Source organism: Talpa occidentalis, unplaced genomic scaffold (assembly GCF_014898055.3).
Source record: "Talpa occidentalis isolate TD23 unplaced genomic scaffold, MPIMG_talOcc4v2.1 talOcc4.11, whole genome shotgun sequence".
Classification (NCBI taxonomy): domain Eukaryota; kingdom Metazoa; phylum Chordata; class Mammalia; order Eulipotyphla; family Talpidae; genus Talpa; species Talpa occidentalis.
The window spans coordinates 22,325,652-22,348,372 of record NW_023601104.1 but is presented as its reverse complement, the minus strand read 5'-3'; the positions used below and the strand labels follow the sequence as shown (position 1 = coordinate 22,348,372).

General features: G+C 33.8%; 1 protein-coding gene across 1 annotated transcript in view; it reads left to right on the top strand.

The window, feature by feature from the left end:
* Positions 1 to 22,721, top strand: part of PRTG (protogenin) — a 122,523-nt gene that overhangs the window by 49,875 nt on the left and 49,927 nt on the right. Inside the window, exons 3-11 of the mRNA XM_037502537.2 lie at positions 3,397 to 3,541; positions 4,466 to 4,599; positions 6,294 to 6,431; positions 6,999 to 7,157; positions 7,789 to 7,948; positions 8,742 to 8,989; positions 11,058 to 11,222; positions 14,692 to 14,997; positions 15,907 to 16,095. Of these exons, the coding sequence (XP_037358434.1) occupies positions 3,397 to 3,541; positions 4,466 to 4,599; positions 6,294 to 6,431; positions 6,999 to 7,157; positions 7,789 to 7,948; positions 8,742 to 8,989; positions 11,058 to 11,222; positions 14,692 to 14,997; positions 15,907 to 16,095 (1,644 nt within the window). The remainder of the gene's footprint in view (positions 1 to 3,396; positions 3,542 to 4,465; positions 4,600 to 6,293; positions 6,432 to 6,998; positions 7,158 to 7,788; positions 7,949 to 8,741; positions 8,990 to 11,057; positions 11,223 to 14,691; positions 14,998 to 15,906; positions 16,096 to 22,721) is intronic.

The following is a 22,721-nucleotide window of genomic DNA, read 5'->3' as shown; positions in this document are numbered from 1 at the left end:
ACAATATTACAAAGCTATAGTGATTAAAACAGTTTGGTATTGGAATAAAAACAGATATAGATTGATAGAACAAAATGAGAGCCCAGAAATTGAACTACACAAATAGGGGCAAAAAATTTATGACAAAGAAGCCAAAAGCTTACATTGGAGCAAAGAAAGTCTGTTCAACAAATGGTCTTGGGAAAACTGGACAGCCTCTTTCAAAAGAATTGAAGTACTGGACTATTTCACACCATACACGAAAATAACCCAAAATAGGTTAAAGACTGGGATGTAAGTCCTGAAATCATACAATACATAGAGGGAAGCAGAGGTGATATACACCTTCACATGATCCTTAGAGATGAGTTTGGAGACTGAACTTCAGCAGCAAGGGAAACAAAATCAAAATAAATAAATGGAACTACATCAAACTAAAACACTTATGCACAGCAAACAAAACTGCATTAAAAACAAGAAGACATTCTACCAAATGGGAGAAGATATTTGTACACCATATTTGTGGCAGGAATTGATATACAAATATACAAAACACTCATAAAACTTAGCAATAAAAAACAACCAAGTTAAAATATCCCTAGAGAATCTGAATAGACACTGGTCCAAAGAAGACATACAGATAGCCAATGGACACATAAAAAGATGTCTATAATCTTGTTATTAGAGAAATGAAAATCAAAACAGCTTTAAAATGCAATCATTTCACAACGGTGAGAATGGCCATTATCCAAAAGATAAGAAGCCACGAGTATGAGAGAAGACCTAGAGACAAGGGAACCCTTACGTACTGTTGGTGAGAATGTAAATTGGAGCGGCCATTGTGTAAAGCAGTATGGATATATCTCAAATAATTGAAAATAGAATGCCATATGACCCTGTTTCCTCATTCTGGAAATTTATCCCCCAAATACATAGGCACTAATTAGAAAAGATGTATGTATCCCCATATTTATTGCAGCATTATTTATAATAGTTAAGTATTATAAATAACCTAAGTCACCGTGAACTGAAAAATAAAAATAATGTGATATACAGACACACACACACACACACACACACACACACACTATTCAGCTCTAAATACTATTCAGCTCTAAAAAAGATGAAATCCTGACAGTTTTAACAGTGTGGATAGACCGTCAGTGTATTATGCTAAATGAAATAAACCAGAGAGAGAGAGACAAACACCATATGATTTCACTCATATGTGGTATAAAGAGACAACAAACAAACAAACAAACAGACTGCATTTATGGTTACTGTATAATACTTTCAGTTCAACTAATATTGTTATGGTTAGAGATTATGCCATTCATTGTCTTAAGAATATGACCCATTGCTGACTCAAGTATTGAGAAGGGGAGAAAGACTCGTGAATACATAGTTAAAATACTGTGGAGTGAACAGCAATAGAGGTTTGCAAAGTAGAGAAATTGCATAGAAAAGGGTCAAGAACAACTTTCCAATGGATGGGAAAGTGAACCAGCTTAAACAGTGATACAATTTCATCATCAGAGGTTGTTTGAGAGTGGTAAGAGAAGTGTGTAATGCTCAAGATGTGGAATATGCTTGTTCAGAGAATTATAAACAGTTCAGTGTTTGACCTTGTAGATCTACTGAGGGTAGTTTAAAAATCACTGTTTTGAGGAAGCAGAAAGCTTTTGTTAAGGACCCTAATTATATATTGCTTTACCCATACTACATCCTTTTTTGGATTTAGTGTGCTCCATTTATAGATCCATTTTTGGATGCAATGTGATAAAATTAATGAAGTCAAGTCCAAGGCAGAATTTTGTTATTTTTCTGTAACCTTTTACCCTTTTCAGTCTAATGAATCTTAAGTTATCTAGCCTGTATTTTCTCTATTTTCCATAATTTCTCACATTATTGATAAACTCTAAAGGCATACTTTTTTTTTAATTGGAATCTGAGAAGGGAAGTTAGACTATCACTGGGACCCATTCTCTATATCCTGGCAGACTTAGGTAGAGGGAAAGAAAGTACAGAGTCTGGGGTCTGGACTCCATCAAAATGTAAAACTATGGACACTGATGACCAGTCCCTGGAGGCTTGCTGAAAATGGTAAAGAATTATCTCTTGAAAAAATCAACACTTCAAGATTTATCTCCATTTGGGAATACATGAAACTAAAAATAGTCTCTTGAGTTTCTCTACCTTTTATTCATCAAACACACCATTTGTCTTCTCTTTCCTTTCTCATCTGCTCTGGCAGTTCAGCCTCATTTGATTCTAAACACAGACTGACATATCTGGGTCCTAAAAAATCTAAGTCTTTGTTTTCCTTAAGATATCTGTAGAATTTCACTGTTCATTCTACCTCCACCCAGTTCTGTCATTTCTATGTAAGCATCTTGTTCATCATCTAACTTAAGGCTCTTCTTTTTCACTCTGTCCTATGTCACAGTGCCTGATTACTTTTTTTTTTAAAGATTTATTTATTTATCTATTCATTTATTTATTTATTCAAGCACTGGGTACAGTCAGAAGTGCGGGAGGGTGAGAGAATTCACCAGAGTCTGCAGAGCAGGCAGAAGGACCGAAGTACACTGCTGAGGGGAGCAGCTGGCAGTAGGAGAGGTCTGCGCGCCATGTGGGACCCTCCTCTGGTGTTCGGGGAGCAGCTGGGGATAGAACTGGCACTGCAGAGGCTGCTTCGCAACCCAGCGCTCAACCGCTGCGCCACCGGGGAGGCCCGCCTGATTACTTTTTTCCAACATTGCTGTTATCATGAAACTCCTTTGCTCAACAATTATCAGTGATACCTTAATTTGTACCACTCTTCCTCCACTTTTTCATGAACCCTTAATTTGAAATATTTGACACTATCTAGTTCTGGCTCTTTCCTCACAGCCCTGTGAACATAGTCCACATATTTCTTCTGTACTTGCCTTCATGTTTTATTTTCCACCTAGAATGTCCTATTTTTCCCCCTTTCATCTAAATCCGATGGAATCTTCAAAACTCAATTCAAAAACAATCCCTAGAAAAGGATTTTCCCTGACTGATCTGACTTTATTGATTTCCCTGTTAGGTGAAATACAGTAGTATTTGAAGCTTGTATCACAGTTTGGTGTTTCACTATGTACCATTGTAAATTGTTTATTTTTGTTTCAGTTATGCTCATTCTTTTTCTCCAAGTAGACTAAATTTCTGAGAACCTGTTAAAATTTCACTCTGGGAAATACTCCTTGTGTTAGTCTACTACCTATGATTTTTCCAAAATTATTTCCTCAGTGACTTCTGTTCTGGCTAAATTGGTTTGATCTTATGTCTGGGCATGAATTCAAGTATAATAAGTAATATAAGCATATTATTTCCAAGTATAGTATGATAGTGCATGTATTTGCTCTGAATTTGTCAAACTTTGTCTTACAGCTATTTCTTCATTTGAAGTCCAGCCAATTTCTACTGAGGTCCAAGAAGGTGGAGTTGCTAGATTTGCTTGTAAGATTTCATCAAACCCTCCTGTAGTTATAACTTGGGAATTAAATCGGACAACCCTCCCTGTAACTGTGGATAGGTAATGCAGCTTTTGTCTTTGGGGACAAATTAATACAGGAATAACAAGGACATCATCATGAGATTACATGGTGGTGGGCGTGGTATTTACTATACATTTGAAGAGGTATGACCCTATAAATCTAAGTCATATACAGGTAAACTCTTACCTCAATAAAAAAAAATATACATTTTTTTAAAAAAAGAAAAGGCAATTAGTGAATGGTTTCTCTGATATAAGGATTATAAATAATCAGAACAAACTAACACAACACAGCAAAAGTAACTCTTTGAAAAAGAGGAGTAGAGTAGAAACAGGTGGGAAAAACCAGTTTGGGGGGGCATCAATTTTACAGAGGGAGTGACACTAGAAATTTGGTATTTGGTGTGGTGAGGCATATACACATGTCAAGGTGTATAACTGTACTCCTGAAATTAGAGTGTTGTAAACCTGTGGTAAATCAATAAAACTATTTAAAAAATAAATAAATAAAATGGTAGAGCATTAAGGTGGAAGAAACTATTCAAGGAAGTACTTTTATATTTTAATCTGAATTAAACATTTTTATCAGTATAAACTTACAAGTAAACACTTAAAAACTTATATAAATATAAACTTACATGAAGAAAATCTTGGAAAATACACAGAATAAATAGGCAGGAGATCAAGTATTTGGAAAAAAAATATAGTTCTTGGATGCCAGCAAACTGAATCTAAGCTATTCTGTTGAATGAGAGACTTTCATATTGCTTAATTAATTTGTCTCATCAGAGAACTATAATGATGCAAATAAAAACAATTGAATCAAGCCAATATTTAAAAGGACTGTAAAGTATTTGACACTTTAACATGGTTGAGTATATTAATTTTTATTACAGAATGTATGCCAAAATAAAATAACAAAACCTTCTGTGAAGAATTTCATTATCTTTTTTATCAAAACAGGATAACCGCTCTACCAACTGGAGTATTGCAGATCTATGACATTGGCCAAAAGGATGCTGGAAATTATCGCTGTGTGGCTACTGCTGTAGCCCACAGACGTAAAAGTATGGAAGCCTCTCTAACAGTGATTCCAGGTACCACACTATATTGATTTTTTGGCTTTTAATGACATAGGTATTTATTTTTCTTGTCTGAATATAATGCATGCCATAAAGTAGTACTTGAATTTCATTTAAATTATTGTATTCTATTTGTAAAAATTCTATTTTAATCTATTAAGTAACTTGTTTCATAGGTTTACTTGTTATGATAATGCCAGTACCTTTAAGAAATATTAAATTTGCTTTGTAAATATTTCACTTTTGTTTTTAAAATATAATTTACAAAAAGAGAAAAAGTCATCCATTTCTACCAGAGTTGCCCATTGTCAATAATGATTAATTTGTTTCCAGTGGGTCATTTTTTATTTGTTTTATGAAAAATTATGATTTTCATTTGTAAAAACGATCTATGTTTATTATAAAGATAGTATCTGTAAAAGGAAAAAAAGTATTAAAAACATTATATTAAACACTGTAAGGAAGCAAAAAGATATGTTTAAAACTATAACCCCCAACTCTTAACTCTGAAGATTTAATGGTTTGTGGTAGATGGTGACTAAGTATTTAGTGGTGGGCATGGTGAAATAAAAGCAGTTGCCGAGGTGAGAAAATATACCTCTGGAACCTATACAATGTTGTAAATTCATGTTACTTTAATAAAAAGAAAAAAAAACTAATATCCCCAATTCTAATCTCCAGAAATTATTACTAATAACAATAAGTGAACATTATGTTATGAATTTTGCCATGCGTACATATATACAGACACACATATGTAGCAGGGGAAAAAATTAGAGAGATGACTATGAAGAAATGAACACATATATTATTAACATGAAATTGTATGAAGGTGCTAGTTTTTAATTTTTAAGTAATTTGAATTTACTTGAATGTAGTAGAAAACTTGGAATAAAGATGTAGCTGAACTTCACATGAATGTTTACTCTTCACAAGAAACAATACTTCCTAAATATACTGTAAGGTTAAAAAAAATTTCTGAAACCATGAAGAGACTGAAATTATATTTTTCATGCTGTTTTAATTTTAGGTAGTACCCATTAGCTTCCTGAAGTGAAAGATAAAGAAAAGACATACTCAAACTTTCCCCTTTCCCTTCTGTTACAGAATTTCTTAACAAGATTAGTGAAAGTATTAATCGAATGTTTGAACCTCAACTCAAAGTGCATTATATGGAAACAATCTAAATGTCCATCAACTGATGAATAGAAAAATAACGTGTCCTACCCATATAATTAAACATTATACCATTGTTGTTGAATAATGAATGAAATACTGATATACACTATAGCATTGATGAACCTTGAAAACATGCCAAAGGGAAAAAAAACCTGTCTCCAAAGACCATATAATGTATGGTTCCTTTTTTATGAAATGTCTTGAATAAGAAAATCCAAAGAGAGAGGAAGTAGATTAGTGGTTAGCCTGTGGGTAGAGGAGATTGGGGAATAACTGTTAATGGTATGAGGTTTCTTTTGGGGTGTGATGAAAATGTTCTAAATTGATTAATCATTACGTAACTCTTAAAATACTAAAAGCTGTTACACTACACTCTTCAAATGGGTGAATTGTATAGGTTATATGAGTTACGTAACTGAATAGAGTTGTCTTTAAAAAAGAAAGAATTTATTAATAGATATTTTAACTCATTTTATTCATTATATCTTATTTATAATTTGGTTTTATGTTCTGCCTTTTCCTCCCTAAAGCTAAGGAGTCTGAATCCTTCCATGCACCAACCATTATAGCAGGCCCACAGAACATAACGACATCTCTTCATCAGACTGTTGTTTTGGAATGTGTGGCAACAGGAAATCCTAAGCCAATCATTTCTTGGAGTCGTCTTGGTAAGTCTTCTAAGGGAAAAAAGAGTTCTATCCTTAAATTTGGTTCATTCTAATGAAACTAATAAAGTGCTTATTTATTTATTTGTTTGTTTGTTTGTTTGTTTATTTATTTAAAATATTTATTTATTTATGCATACAAGAGCTGGGGTACAGGCCAGAGGTGGGGCAGGGGGTGAGAGGATTCACCAGAGACAGAGTGGGAAACAGAACAGGCAAGCTGAAACATACTGCTGAGGAGAGCAACGGGCGAGACAGGAGAGGTCTGCTTCACCATGTGGGTCTCTCCTGGCCAGCTGGGGATTGAACTTGTGGTGCAGAGGCTGCGGATTGCTTCATAAAGCATTGCTTAACCCCTTGCACCCCCCAGGGAGGCCCTAAAGTACTTATTTTTTATACAAAAATTTGTTTGCCAGTTTGGTGGCTTTTAACCTTTCCGCAGTTCAGTGTGTAGAGAAAAGATTTCAGCTGCGAGAATTTTATGTGTTTTACGATAAGACTTGATAGCAATGTTTTGACAGTTTTAGAGCACATGCTACATTTTTCTAACAAGTATTCTCTTTGAAATAGATCACAAATCCATTGATGTCTTTAATACTCGGGTACTTGGAAATGGTAATCTCATGATATCTGATGTCAGACTTCAGCATGCTGGAGTGTACGTCTGTCGGGCAACTACTCCTGGCACACGCAACTTTACAGTTGCTATGGCTACTTTAACTGTGTTAGGTATGTTTTCTGTCATTCTGCACTCAGAGGAATCTTACATTTTAACATTTGCTGTTTTATCTCATTCATAGCTTACTTCCACCTTTCTTTAATTTTGTAGCATTGATAAGAAGTACTGTAGCATGATGATGAGTTTTCTGAGAAAATTAAAGACATATGTTACAATGTAACTGTCATTCTGAAATTGCTATCCTGTTTGCCTACATAGCACTCAGTTCCTTTTTTGTATTATGTCCCTTTTAATTTAAGATTCCCTTTTATTTCCTCATCTACTCAGAAATTCGTATACCCATTATACAACCTAAAATTTCAGTCTGTTGATTGGGTCTGTGTGCATTAACAAATGACTGTCTATTAGGGTTTAGTTAAGTAGGGTTAGGGTACACATAATTTTAGTGTGTTTATTTGCATAGTCTTGATAAGAAAGGCCTGTAGGGAATGGATATCTGAGTAATGCAGAGACCGGGCATCTGGATAAATGTATGTAGAGTTTGGATAAAGGACACAGAATGCCAAATACTTTCAGGTATGGTGCTTGTACTGTCATTTGCTGTATTCATCCTTGATTCTTTATATTGCTACTATTGGGACCATAGAAATTATATATATATATTTTTTTCTTTAAAATTAGCGCCTCCTTCATTTGTTGAATTGCCGGAAAGTTTAACCAGGCCTCGAGCTGGCACTGCTCGATTTGTATGTCAGGCAGAAGGTATCCCCTCACCCAAAATGTCATGGCTGAAGAATGGAAGAAAGATACATTCAAATGGTAGAATTAAAATGTACAACAGGTAGGCTATGTCACTTTGTTACTATTTTAGATAAGATATGGCTTTAGTAATTTTTATGTAAAATGATTATAATTTTAATATCAAATACCTGAATTATTTTTGTACTTTAAATAAAAATGAATTTAAAAAGTAACTTATGATTATAGCATCAGCACACCATAAATCCTTTTATATTTTATTTGTTGATCATAGAAATGATAGATTATAATGAAATTAATGTTAGGCAGTTTCTCAGACCTGGTTTCTAGTCCTAGTTAAGACAGTTTCTCAGTCCTGGTTTCTAGTCCTAGTTAAGTTAACAGCAAGCATATTAAACCTTTGGAGTTACAGTTCCTTCATTCACAGAATGATGAAAATAAAAAGAAACAATTGATTCTCTAACAATTCCTCCACAGTTCAAACTTGGTGACTTTAAGTATTCACTTTTAGTATTATAAATATGAATCAACATTCTTGTTTATGTTGAATAAAACTTTGAAAATTTTTGTTGACCTGAACTTTGAACATTACAGTATTATATAAGTTAAATGTTATTATGGAGTAATATCTTTCTTAATAAAGGCCAAATTTTTAAAAAAGATTTAGTTGTCACCTAAAGTATACAGAATTTTCATATCACAAGTGTTTGTTTACAGAAAATAATTTAATTCATTTAGATATTTCAGTAGGACTGATGCCACAGTTTTTATTCCTAATAACTTGCAATTTAACATGAGAATGCACTTATCAGTAATTTAACCTTATTTTTATGTTGTTAGGATTTTTCATGGAAATATATTTTTTCTTTCCTCAGTAAACTGGTAATTAACCAGATTATTCCTGAAGATGATGCCATTTATCAGTGCATGGCTGAGAACAGTCAAGGATCTATTTTATCTAGAGCCAGATTGACGGTAGTAATGTCAGAAGACAGACCCAGTGCTCCCTATAATGTACATGCTGAAACCATGTCAAGTTCAGCCATTCTTTTAGCTTGGGAGAGGCCACTTTATAATTCAGACAAAGTCATTGCTTATTCTGTGCACTACATGAAAGCAGAAGGTAAGCAATTTAAGGAGTGTTTACTTTTAAATGCTGATTGCTATCAATAATTTGTTTTCAGTATGAGTGATGTCTCATATGGTCCACAAAATATTTTTGAAGTTCTATGACATTTGTCATTTAGTAAAATAATGTATCACCTCTGTTATCTTTTTTCCCTAAAGTTTGTATTATTGTTCACTTTGCATATGTAAATACAATTTAAGATTTTTCTTTCTAGAAGCAAGTACCGTATCTGCCTGATAAAAATTAAAGTGGTGTCCTTATGAATTTTATTCCAGGCAAGATAACTAAAACTTAATATACTAATTTAATTATGTTGTTACATAGGAATAATGGTGTAATTACTTAATATCATAAGTTATAGTCACTCTAGCATATTATTTTTAAGGGGGAAATAAACATTACAAAATACCCCATACCTGATTTTATATATTTTGAATATTTTCTGAAATCACATAGAATTCTTTGAAAATTGAACAGGATGCTCTTTGTTGGTAGCTCATTTATTATATAAAAGTAGAAATCAAATCTGTCTTAAAGTCTTTACTGAGAACTATTATTTCTATGTCTGGAATCTTTTTTATCATGTTGTCTTTTGGCAAAAATTTTAAAGGAAAAGGGAAAATTACTCACAAATCCTAGAGGTTTCTGTGTTGATTTTTCTTAGAAACCATAGTAGAGTTTTACAAATTTAATTTCTCTATACAAATAGCCTGACTTCATGCAGTATACTTTAAAAACAAATTCAAACATCCAAAGAATGGTGACATAATAAAATTGTCTGTAGAAACAGGTGGTTTGTTGTTGTTTGTTTTTTGTACTTTGAAGTAGTACTTTGAAAAGGAATATTTTGAATTTAAATCAAGGGTCATGGTAGCAAGAAGAATGAAAGTCTGATAACTGAGCATGTTGGAGTATGTTAATACCCTTTTTAGTGATTTAGGACGGTAAAAGGAATGCTGGTTTTGATGGAGACCACTCTTGTTCGCTATTATGGTTATTTCATTAGAGCCTCCACATGCGGCTCAGTGGTCTATTCAAGAACAGAACAAGGCTTTTTAATTCGAACTCAAGGACCTTGTTTGGTAGGTCAGAAATCGTACTATGCGGTTCCTAATTAACGAGCCATTAGCCAGTCTGTTGTGAAATGCCTGTAATCTTGTCTAATTAAAATGCTATCAAGTTAATTCAGAAATGTGGGAAAACTTAATAGTGGAATTTGCCTTCTGTTTTGTTTATAAATCCAGTGTGGAGAGAAGGGGCTTCATCCTTAGAGAGTTTTGATTAAGTTGACATGCATTTACTGTGAATTGTTCGTAAAGCACAGTAGCTGCCAGTGCTCTTGTTCCACTTTACAGGTTTGCTCTGTAGGAATTAAATCCCACAAAGACAAATCCCCTTCTATACCTTGCCATGCATATTTTATTAAGAATTGCTGAGAATTTTTTTCTTCTTTGAGAAAAAAGCTCTTTGTGGAACAAAGCAGTTTTTAAGCACATTCTGTGCCTCCCAGTTCTTTTACTTTCAGTATAAATAAAAGAACAACTTGTGTCAGTCAAATTTAATAGAATCTCTAGGGGCAAAATGAGATCTTTTGCAGGGCAACTTTTGATTTGGTTTATTTTTACAAAGAGTGGAGCCATTACATTACCTACTGTCTCTCCGTTTATGTTTAAAAGAAAAAAGAGACCATGAGTTTAAGCAAGCAAATTTCACACTGTTATGAATTACAATAATCTGGAGGGTTAAATTCTGTTGTGTTACTGCTGTACATTGTCACTGCTGTAGGGTTTGACTCAGTGTTAAATGACATTTAGAGGACATTAATTAGTTTCACTTAGTTCAGTGGGAAATTTCAATTTTCAGGAAAAAATGCAAACTGGGAATCTGTAGCAAGACATGGTTTCTTATAGAAAATAAAGCCTTCCTATTCATAGTTTTTAAAGAGGCACAAAAGATAACATAAAGATTAGAGCCAAGGGCCAGTATTTCATAGTGAGAGAAATGGTCTTGTTGATTTTATTTTGAATACTCATACTTTTTAAACAATGGTTCTTTAATACAGGTTTAAATAACGAAGAGTATCAAGTTGTCATCGGAAATGATACAACTCATTATATAATTGATGATTTAGAACCTGCCAGCAATTATACTTTCTACATTGTGGCATATATGCCAATGGGAGCCAGCCAGATGTCTGACCATGTGACACAGAACACTTTAGAGGATGGTAAGAAAACACAATTCTAGGTCATTTTTAAGAATGAACACTAATATAGTTAATCGATTTCAATGAATAAATTTATTTTAAATTAAAGAACATACCCTCTTTTTGGTTTAAAAAAAAAAACAGGTGTGGTAACAAACTGACTAAGTGGCCATTTCAAACCTGTTACTTTTTGGGTAGTAACATAAGAATAAAGTACATTATATTAATGTAATTAATATAATTCATTATATTAATTTTATAGTAAATTAATAATTTACTGTAATTCATTATATTAAATTATTATATTAATTTTAACAGTAAAATTATATTATCACTGTATTTAAGATTCCTAGTTTAAATAGTAAATATATTGCACTTTTTTTTAACTGAGTAGGAGACAATGTAAAAGTCTTTATGCATGAGTTAAATATTGTAACAGTTTCATACTGAGTATATACATACTGAATATATAGTGACCTACAGTCATAACTGTAGGTCAGAGATATTGGACTTCTGAAATTGAAACTTAGTACCTGTCAGCTAATAAGTTCTTAGAAAATCAAATACCAATTATGTTATTTTTGGATATAATATGCTTGTTCTTCTTAAGGGGGAAAATATTACTTGTTTGGTTAATTACCTGACCATAGATTTCAAAATGAATTGTCCCTTTGAAAGCAGGCTCTTATAAGGCTGGGAATCCATCAAGGTTGTCCTAGACAACTGTTTCTGTTCTTCTAACTCATTATCTTTCTCTTTCTTTAGGACTCTAGAAGATTCACTTTGTTTCTTGCAATTTGAAGGGGAATTATTTAACATATGCTTAACTATATTATTCTCCCTTTACAAATGGTTTCTTATTCTCAGGAAATAATTCATTCTTAGTTTTCAAAGAATTCTTCTATAAAATATTCCCAAATCTTTTTCTTTGTTTATTTTGTCCCAGATTGCTTAGTTATATTTATATAACTTATTTAGATGTTTATAAGTTTAGGGTTTGACAAATGAAAAAATTAGCACTTACCTGAATCCTGAATTTGAATATCGGTTTTCATCTAAGAGTCCATTGTATTTTTGAATGAACCACATTATATATGACATCCATAGTTATCTCATTACATTTAATAACCTCTGATATGCATATCTAAATTGATTATAGGCTGGGTTTGTCCTGTTTTTCGTATGTGAAGTACATTCCCCCTATTTTTTTAAAAAGATTATTTTTACTTATGAATGCAAGAACTGGGGTGTAGGCCAGAGGTGTGCAGGGGGCTGGGACTGAGAGATTCACCAGAGACAGAGAGGGGAGCAGAACAGGTAGATCTACTGAAATACACTGCTCAGGGGAGCAGCAGGCAAGACAGGAGAGGTCTGCTGCACCGTGTGGATTAGTTCCCTGGCTGGGGATTGAACTCATGCTGCAGTAGCTGAGGATAGCTTGATACTGCTGACTTTAACCCCTGTACTACTAGGGAGGCCCCCCTGTGTTCCTGAAGAAAATTAGTCTAAGTGTAGCAAGTTATGATCTCAGAGGTTTTCTCCTTTAAATCTTTCCTTACTGTGCATTTTTTTTTTTATTTGATGAAGTTTCTTTTCGCTATCTGGATAATGTGCAGGCCTCAGTGCTTTCAAATATCTGCACCAGCCCTCCTCCCCACCTGGTGCATTTCCTACAGCTCTACAGTACATTTCATACTTCTCAAACTGAGATATGTGGGGCTTCTAGAGTACACAGCAGATACAACTAACACTGTGGAATGATTATCCTGCCTGTTCTAAAAATCTTCCTGATATGACATTTACTTAATCCCTACAGAACCTTATGATAAAAGAATTACTATTATAAAAGATTTGGAACATAAGGATAAGAATGTGGGCTCTATATGATGTGAGCTACTTCACTTACAAGCCTTGTGGTCTTAGGCGAGTGCTTTTACCTCTGTGACTCAGTTGCCTCACTTGTGAAGTAGAAATGGTAATGGTACTTCCGTTGAGTTAATGAGTTCAGAGACATAAGGACTCAGACATTCTTAATAAATTGATTTTTCTCTCTCCCACTGATTCATTCATTCAACAATTATTTATTGAATATCTGTTATGTCCTATTCAATATTTAATAGTGAACAAAAGATACAAAAATTGTCCCTGACTTCATAGAACTTTCTGGTGGGAAAGGAGGCAGAGGAGCTATATGATAAACAGTTATACACTGTGTTAGCTAGTGATAAGTCTAGAGGAGAAGGGGGAAAAAGTAGGGAATGGAAGTATGAAGTGTTGAAAGTATTTGGTGCTTCAGTTACCAGAGAAGGGCTCACTGAGTGACATTTGAATGACAACTTCTAGAAAATGAAAATAAGGGAACTAACTAGGTAGATGACTGGGAAGAAGTAGTGCACTCTAGGCAGTGGAAATGGACACTAAGTGCCTGAAGCACTGGCATGGCTGGAATGGAGGGAACCAGAGGAAACAACAGGTGATAAGGGAAAGAAATACTGAGTAGCTGGAAAGGGAAATACAGTATAGCTGGAAAGGGCTTTGTGTCAAGTCACAGTGAGAACTTGACTTATGCTTTGAGTAAACTGGGAGCCATTTTTAACAGAAGAGTGTACAGATAGGACATTTTAACAGCTGAGGTGTTGAGAATAGATGATAGTAACAAGGTGCAGAAGCAGGGAAATCTATTAGCATTATTGCAACAACAAAGGCTAAAAACGATGGCAGCGTGGACAGGAGGTGGCAGTGAAGGTGGTAGAACTGCAAGGTTAAATGTGAAGTGTGTGGAGCCACAGGTATTTGTGGCTTTCACAGTTGGATAAGTAATTGCCATTAACTGAGTTGGGAAAGACTATAGTAAGAGTTATTATTATTATCCCAATTTTATATATGAAGAAACATAGACATAGAAAAGTTAATTTGACCGAAATCACACAGAGTGGTAAGTAGAGCAAGGATTCAAACACACAGAAGCTAACTCTAAAAACAGCCTTAGTATTAATTTGCTTCCTATCATATTTGCCTCATTTTCCTGGAGCCATTTTTTTTTTCAGCTTATTTAGAGAAAAAGCAAGTATTTTCATCTTAAGTGTTAAGTTGAAAATAATAATTTCAAAATATTATTTGCCAGCTTATAGCCATGGTGTCCTAAGCTTCCCTACTCCTGTAAAATTCTCTCTTCCTGTTTCTATGGCTCTGGTGGAATTATTTGAGAAATATTCTCAATTTTGTATGGGTATTAAGTAATGTCATATTCATTTCAAACAACAGAAAAACAATCACATCAAACATGAAACCTTTGCTTTCTTTGGTTCCCTATGTCTACTCCTCCCTTATTCTTTTCCTTTTTTCTGGCTTGTACTCTGATTGACTGAAAACCTTTGCTCAGACTGAGGTTATCATGTTAAGTGTAAGAGAATTCAATAAGTGCTCATGTGCTGATTGACAATTTGGAATCTAAATATTTATAAGCATCCTATTTGTCTTTTATGACTAGTTCCCCTGAGACCTCCTGAAATTAGTTTGACAAGTCGAAGTCCCACCGATATTCTCATCTCCTGGCTACCAATCCCAGCCAAATATCGACGGGGCCAAGTGGTGCTCTATCGTCTGTCCTTCCGCCTAAGTACTGAGAATTCCATCCAAGTTCTGGAGCTCCCAGGGACCACACACGAGTACCTTTTAGAAGGCCTGAAACCTGATAGTGTCTACCTGGTGAGGATTACTGCTGCCACCAGAGTGGGACTGGGGGAGTCATCAGTATGGACCTCACACAGGACACCCAAAGCTACAAGTGTGAAAGGTAAATCTCTAAAAACTGTTGAGGAAGAATAGCACAGTATTTTCTCTTTTGAATAAAATTTTCTTAAGTTACATTCATACTTCAAAGTTTCATTTTAGAAATAAAAATATTCCATGGAACATAGACTTCATTGAAAAAAAAGTCAGACTTTTGATTGAATAGGCCCCTTTTGCATAGAACTCATATACTTTATTAATTCATGTAGCAAGTCCTTCATAGACAAATCAAACTGAATTTGAGTCCAAATCAAACTGAATTTGAATGAAAAGTCACATGCTAATGGAGACCTAATTAATATTATTACTATAAAAGTTATAAATAATCCTTTTAAAAGGAAGACAGTAAGATTAGAAAGTTCTAGACCTCTCCTTTTATTAATGTGGAATGTAATGTTAGTAACATTGGTTTTTGTTGTTGATTGATTAATAATCATGCCTATTCTGTCATCACAGAGGAATGTTGGATGGTCAAAACTGGAAAGTATTGGGGAAGGTGGAAAAACAGTGGGAAGCGGGGCATAATGAACTATGCTGGAAGACTATGGATTACTTGGTGATGGGTGCAATGTGAGGACATGCAACTGTGACCCAATGCCTCTGAGTCACATACAATGTTGTAAACCCATGTTTTTTCAATTAGAAAAAAAATTAAAAATATTTTCTCTTTGAAAAATTTTACAAATATAGATATTATTTTGTTTTTATTTATGTGCTTTAGTTTTGTAGGTAGTATTTAATATTTTAAACTCTCTCACATTTTAATATTATAAAAATTTTGAAAGTTAGATTTAAGGTAATTGTTGGAATTGAAATTTTTTGCAATGTTGGCTTACGACTGAGAGATCTACAATTCTGTGTTTTCATGTGAATTATAAGTAAAAATATGTACAATTCTGTTGAATTTTTCCAGCCCCAAAGTCTCCAGAGTTGCATTTGGAACCTCTCAACTGTACCACTATTTCTGTGAAGTGGCAGCAAGATTCTGAGGACACAGCAACCATTCAGGGGTACAAGCTTTACTACAAAGAAGAGGGGCAGCAGGAGAATGGGCCCATTTTTTTAGACACCAGTGATCTTCTTTATACTCTCAGTGGTTTAGGTGAGTGAACCTGAGCTATGCTTTTCCTTTTTATCTTCCTCTGAAAAGTTAATGAATTTAAAGCAGAACTTGATGGTAAAAAAGAGGAGAATTGACTACACAGCATCACGGTCACTGTATATCCTGCTATTTAAGTGACTAGCTTTTGACTTTCTATTGTGAGTAAACGAAAAATGTCAGATAAATGTGATCTCTTTCTATCTTTCCCCTACCTCTGGACATCTGCTTTTCTCTCTGGAGTTCACTTTGGTAGATTGAGATCCTGATCAATAGTGTGAGTATGTGATGAATGTAGACTAGGAATGCAAAATAGGAATATCAACAAATGATCAGATAATGCTCAGTGATAAGGCTTAACTCAGAAGTTGCCTGAGCATACTGTGTAGGTATATTATTTTCCATGTGTAAAATATATGTAAGAAATGCATAAAATAATGCTCTTATGTGTGATCTGTGCAACTCTACATACTTATTTTATGTAGCTCTAATCCAAATACACAAGAGGAAAAAATTCTTTGTGTTTGGGCTCATCAAAGTTCTTTCATACAGTTTTATTCCTTATTCATCCTGTCTTTGCAGAATGAAACAATCTCATGATGTATACATGTTTAGTAGAAAGTAAAAAAAAAAAAAAACTATAGTAAATACTTGACTATAAGCAGAAACATAGTTGAGATGTAAAATCCACCCTTAGCTGTTTGTTGCTCTGGAGTAGATTTTCACCCTTAAGTACAAAGCAGTAAGTTTAATTATGATTACCAGCCATATACCTACTGGATTATTATAGCACCTTCTGCATGTATTGAACTTCTACAAAGCACTTTGACGTTCTCTGTCACACCCTTTGAGGTGTGGGAAGGGAAGAGGTATAGTGGTCCAGCAGGGGCTGCTCCATTCCTTTCCGTGTCCTTATAGTAGTAGGGCTGTGAGAGCAGTCTTTGACTTGAGTTCCTGTGCAGTAAAAAGCAGTGGTGGAAATCTGTTTTTAGATGCAGGGACACAGATTCTAATCTTCTGGGTCTTTGCCATTGTTTTCCACAATCTAACTTGCTTTTAATCTTGTGTCATTTTTTATTTAACCTGTATTTGGTTAAATGACTCACTGTTGATCTTTGTCATACAACTTTATAGTGATGGGGAAAAGTTACATATGTTCCAGGGTCACCTTCCTTATACTGAGATGATATTAGCTCAATCTGCTGTCGCCATAGTGAGCAACAATTAACTCTAGCTATGAAGTCTCAATATGTCCCCTCTTTCCATATATATATAAATATTTACTCAAGAAAATTATTCAGTAACATGTAAGAGATTTGAAGCAACTATTGATGAAAAATCAAATACAGTACTTTTAGTTTCTTCACTGTTTAGAAAATATAATATGTAAAAGATCAAAAAATAGGTTTATAATATACTCTTCTTGAAAATACATTACAGAGAGCTTATTCTAAATAGAATAATAATTTATTAGCAGAAAACAAAATAATATTCTGCCTGGGAAAAATTTAGAGAAACATTTTATTAAAAAACCTTGGCAATTCAAATTAAGTTTTTAAAATTAAAAAAAAAGGTCTATAGATGCATTTATACATAAAGACGCCTATTGGTCTTTGTTGACTTTTTTCCTAACCTCTGAATAATAGTTTTCAATACTATAAACCTTTATTTTCTCCTATGTTTTAAAAATAAATTGCATATATTGCTACTTGTGTTTTTTTTTATGTTATAAAATCCTTTGCATATGCTATTTGGGATAATTCAGCTTAAAATCACTTTTAATGTGTGAATTAGGAAATTTTTTTGTTTCGTCAATTTGCCCTATTAAAATAGTTCCATATTTCCTGACTATGAATTAGACTGAATTGTTGGTCTAATCATAGTGTAGGACAACAGAGGATTCTGTCACAGCTGTAGGGCTTTCTTGTTGGACAGCAGGCTCTGTACCTCTGGAGTTGCAGAGTCATGGCCTGAGTGGCTAACTAGCAGGGGGTGGTATGTGGCTTCAAGCACTGTACAGCTGTTGACTAGATCACCTTTAAAATGCCTTTTAATCTTGAGAGCCTAAGGGTCTAGTCTTCCTTTTCTAGGAAGTCGCTGTTGGGGCTTAGCCAAGTTTATAGTAAGTGAATGGATTTAACCCACTAAGCAGGCAAGTGTTAATAGCTCTCACTCCTTTCCTTCTTACTTTTAGCCATTGGGAGGGCAGTCTGATCTGTTAACTGGACAACTGACCATCTGTGACCATTTTTAGGGAGAGCATCTGGCGGTTGCTGCCTGTTTAACAGAGAATGATGTGTCTGGAGGGCAGTAGGTTAACAGAACCCTATCTGTGTCTTGCATAGTGAATACTTGCTTTCACTGAGCTTTTGCACATTGAAGATACTCTAACTAGAACTAGATTTACTGAGTGAGCTTGGAAATGAAATTTAAATGCTTCTTTTTGCTGATTCAGTGTCAATTTGTTGCCTCAGAATTTCATTTTCATACTAATGCCCTTTCTGATGCCCTAATACACATCCTTTTGTTTCCACCTCTGGTAATTAAGTTTTTAATAGAAAAGATGTAATTGGGACATATTACTCTTGGTAATACATACAGTTCTTCATTTCTAAAAAAAAAAAATAGCTAAGTGAAATGTTTTTCAATTCATTTGACAAGCATTTTTAATTTTTCTAAGTTAGGCATTTTAGAACCAGATAAAAAGATGTGATAGATGTGACCCCTGCTTAAAATAGGAAGGATTAAGCTAAAAGATACTAAATAGACTGACTTGTCTAATTTCTCCCTAAATTTCTGATTAATTAAATTTAATTGTAGTAAGTGATGAAAGAGCTATTTTAGAACATTTTACTCTAAACCCTAAAAGATAATTCCTTGAGATGTAATATGTCTTTTTTTTTTTAAAGTATCTAGAAAAGATTCTTGTGTCTTCATTAGTATAATATAAAATATGCTGAGCAATGAAATTATTTTGATGTTGCTAGTATTTGTTCTAATTTAATGATTTTACAGTATACAGTTTGATTTTAATTAAAAGTGGCTTACTTTTGGGAGGGTTGGGGAATAGCATTAGTTTTGTGCTTAAATGTTTATGTGACTTGTTCTAAATTGTGGTCTGAAGTTTTGTTCAAGATTTTGCATTTTGCAGTGATTATTTTTGCTTAAATATTTTTTCTTGACACTTTCAATATATAGCTCAGTTTTGAGTAGAATTTAAAAATTTACTAAAAAAATTAATAGCATACTTTGTTCTGTGACTGAAATAATGTATTCCTCTGTTTTCATCTGTTTATTTCAGAAACTGACTTTGAGTTCTGAAGTTGAACTTTCTAATTGCAGAGGAATTTATCATAATCTGAGTGTCAGAAACTGTTCTTAATTGTTCAGTCTTTATATAATAAAATAAACATGGTGCTATTGTTAGTTTAGCATTTTGAAAACTAATAGTAAATAATTTTAGTTTCTCTTTATTCATAGAACCTGTGCTACTTAGTTTCACAGCCTGCATGATTAGTAAGCATGAGACTGAGCACCATTTGTAAAGATCCAAATTATTTAAAATCATTAGTAATGTCCATGGATCACTTGTACATTTTCAAAACTCCCAAAATTTTTTTGAGAAATCCAAAATTGGGACTCTCACTGATTCAAGGTGTAGGAGTCAAGAGTAACAATCCCTGATGAATAATGTAATGTTAAAGTCACTTAAAACAGTTTATATGGACGCATGATAAAATTAAGTCAGATTTCTGAGTGTTATTTTTTATCATAATAAAAGAGGATTTGATATGCGGTTATATATCTTAAGAAAGAAAATTGAAAACTGTCACTTTACAGCAGCCTTCACTATATTAAATTGGTATGATTAGAGGAATTTGTAATCTTTCCTTTTCTCCAGGCAGGAGAAGATTCTGTGGCGTAAAAGAGACTATTTGAGAAGGTACATTGTGAACCTTAATAACAGTTATGACTTTGTTTTGAAGAGAAGTAGAATCATTCAGTTTATGAAATATAGAAGTCATCTTTTAAGGCAACCGAAAAAGTCTTTTGAGAAACTGTCTTTCCTTACCCCTCTTACACAAGGAAGTCTTAGATAACTCTCAGAAAAATCTTTGAAAACATCCTAAAGTGTCTGGAAAATATAAAAAATAATTGATATTCAACTCAAATTTTGAAACCTTGGTATTTGAAAATCTCAAAAACCAATGTCTTAAAAAAAAATTCCTGTTACTAAATGCTGCTGCATTAAAATAAAAAAAAAAAAATTTACCTGCCAGTTATCTCTGTTTAAAGATAAAATGTTTGCAGATTGATGAAACTATAAGAACTACACAAAAGTTACAGTTATCATCCAGTTATCCTTCCTTGATTTCCTTTTCTTGAATGAAAGGTTATCTTCCATTCTAAAATATTTTTGATACTCTCTGGATGAATTTAGAGCTGCATTTCATTTGGAAAAATTTTAAAGTCTCAACTCTTCTGGGAATCCTCTTGTGACCCCAAATGGTGTCAGTCATTCCCATGGTACATAATTTACAATGCTCTGTTATAAGAAGCATGTGGCACTGACAGTTAAAAGAAATATATCAGTTAAATAAGTTTCATATCTGCTGCCTGACGTCAAGCTCCACAACTTATTAACAACTTAAATTCTGGTTGTTTGCCTAATCTTTTAGATAAGGATATAAATAATAATTGCTATTTTAGAATGTTAAGAGATTTAAATGAAATAATTACATAAAGTTAGCACAGTGCCTAACAAATTGTATCTCAATAAATGTAAACTGTTGTAGTTGTTTTTAAAGTTGTTTTCCTCCAGGTATAACCTGGAAAACTGATTTTGAAAAAGAGTGTGTGTGTGTGTGTGTGTGTGTGTGTGTGTGTGTTTTACCATGATCACTATATTTGGAAACCAGAGCTTCTTGAATTTTAATATGTGTATGGATTACCCAGGGATCTTATTAAAATGCAAATTTTAATTTAGTAGATCTGAGTGAAGCCTGAAACTTTTATATTTCTGCCCACTTTGAGGGGCAGGAGTTTAACCAGGGGTAGAGACTTTTTCTGTAATGGACCAGGTAGTAAATATTTTCATTTTCATGGGTGTTATGGACTGAATATTTATATCCTACCAAATTTCATGTGCTGAAGCCCTAAGTCCTAATGTGACTCTGTTTGGAAATAGAGCCTTTGAAGAGTGGTGATGAATGTTAAATGAGTTCATAAGGGTGGGGCCTAATTGAGTGGGGCCATTATACATATATGAAGAGATCTTTTTCCATCATGTGATGTCACAGTGAGCAGGCACCTGACTGCAAGCCAGGGAAAGAACCGTCACCAGAAAAGTAGCTCTGCCAGACTTTGATCTTGAACTTCCCAGTTTGTAGAACTATGACAAATGGTTTTTTGTTGTTTAAGCCATCCAGTCTGTGGTATTTTGCTGTGGCAGCCCAAGCTGACTAATACAGTGAGCCATATGGTCTCTGACACAGTGCAAAAGCAGCCCTAATAGGTAAATGCATGGAGATGGGTTATGTTCCAATGAAAATTTATTTGTGGACACTGAAATTTCATATCATTTTGATGTGTCACAAAATACTGTTCAAAACAATATTTTTTTTGACACAAGGAAAACCATTTTTAACTGTCAGGTTCACCCAATTACTATACATTACTTATATGATTTGCCAATTCCAGGTATAGGCTTTATAATTCTTTCTCTTCAAACTGGGATCCCAGATAAGCAGCATCATGTGGAAGTTTATTGAAATACTGTATTTCAGGTCCCACACCCCCACCCTCACCGCCCCATCTCCTCTAGATCTACTGATCCAGAATCTTTGATTCCTGATATGCATGTACATTAAAGTTTTGGAAACATTTATCTGGATGACCTGATGATATTTCCTAGATAACCAATGTTAATTCTTTATAAGTTAATAATCTTGAGTTTCAATTTGTTATTCCTGTTGAAAATCTTCCAGAAGTTTGTTTTGTGCCTTCTTGATTCTGATAGTGCTGACTCTTGTCAAGCCAGTTATAGTTTTTAATTATTGTTAGCATTACGCCTATCTTTACTCCACTACTATTGTACTTTCTGTTGCTTGTTTTGTTTCTGGTCATATTTCTTCATACTTCTCAGCTTTCACATGGAAGAGGAGGGGAAGTAGGCATTCAGTGGTACATCATTAAGTCATGTATTTCTTTCCAACTATCCAGGGAGTGGATGAATCACAGACTCTCAGGTATAATCTCCCAGTTTGAGCCCTTTGTCCCTACAATTTCTTTTACCACTGAGTGTTCATTCAAAATTCATTCTTTCATTCACAGATATTTACCAAGCTCACTATGTGGTAGTTCCTACGAAAATTCAGATACAATCATGATTAGTGTAGATATATTCATGACATTTGGGGAACTTAACATTTAGGCAGATGCTAGTTAAAGTTAAATAAGTTAAAGTTAAATAAGCTAGTTAAAGTTAAATAAGATGCTATTATAGTTAAATAAGTAACTAAAATAAAATGTGATGGATTATTTGACAGTGAACATCAGGTCATTGTTAACAGCACTTGAAATTACCATCAGACCTTTATCAGGGCTGAAATCATAATAACTTTCAGGAA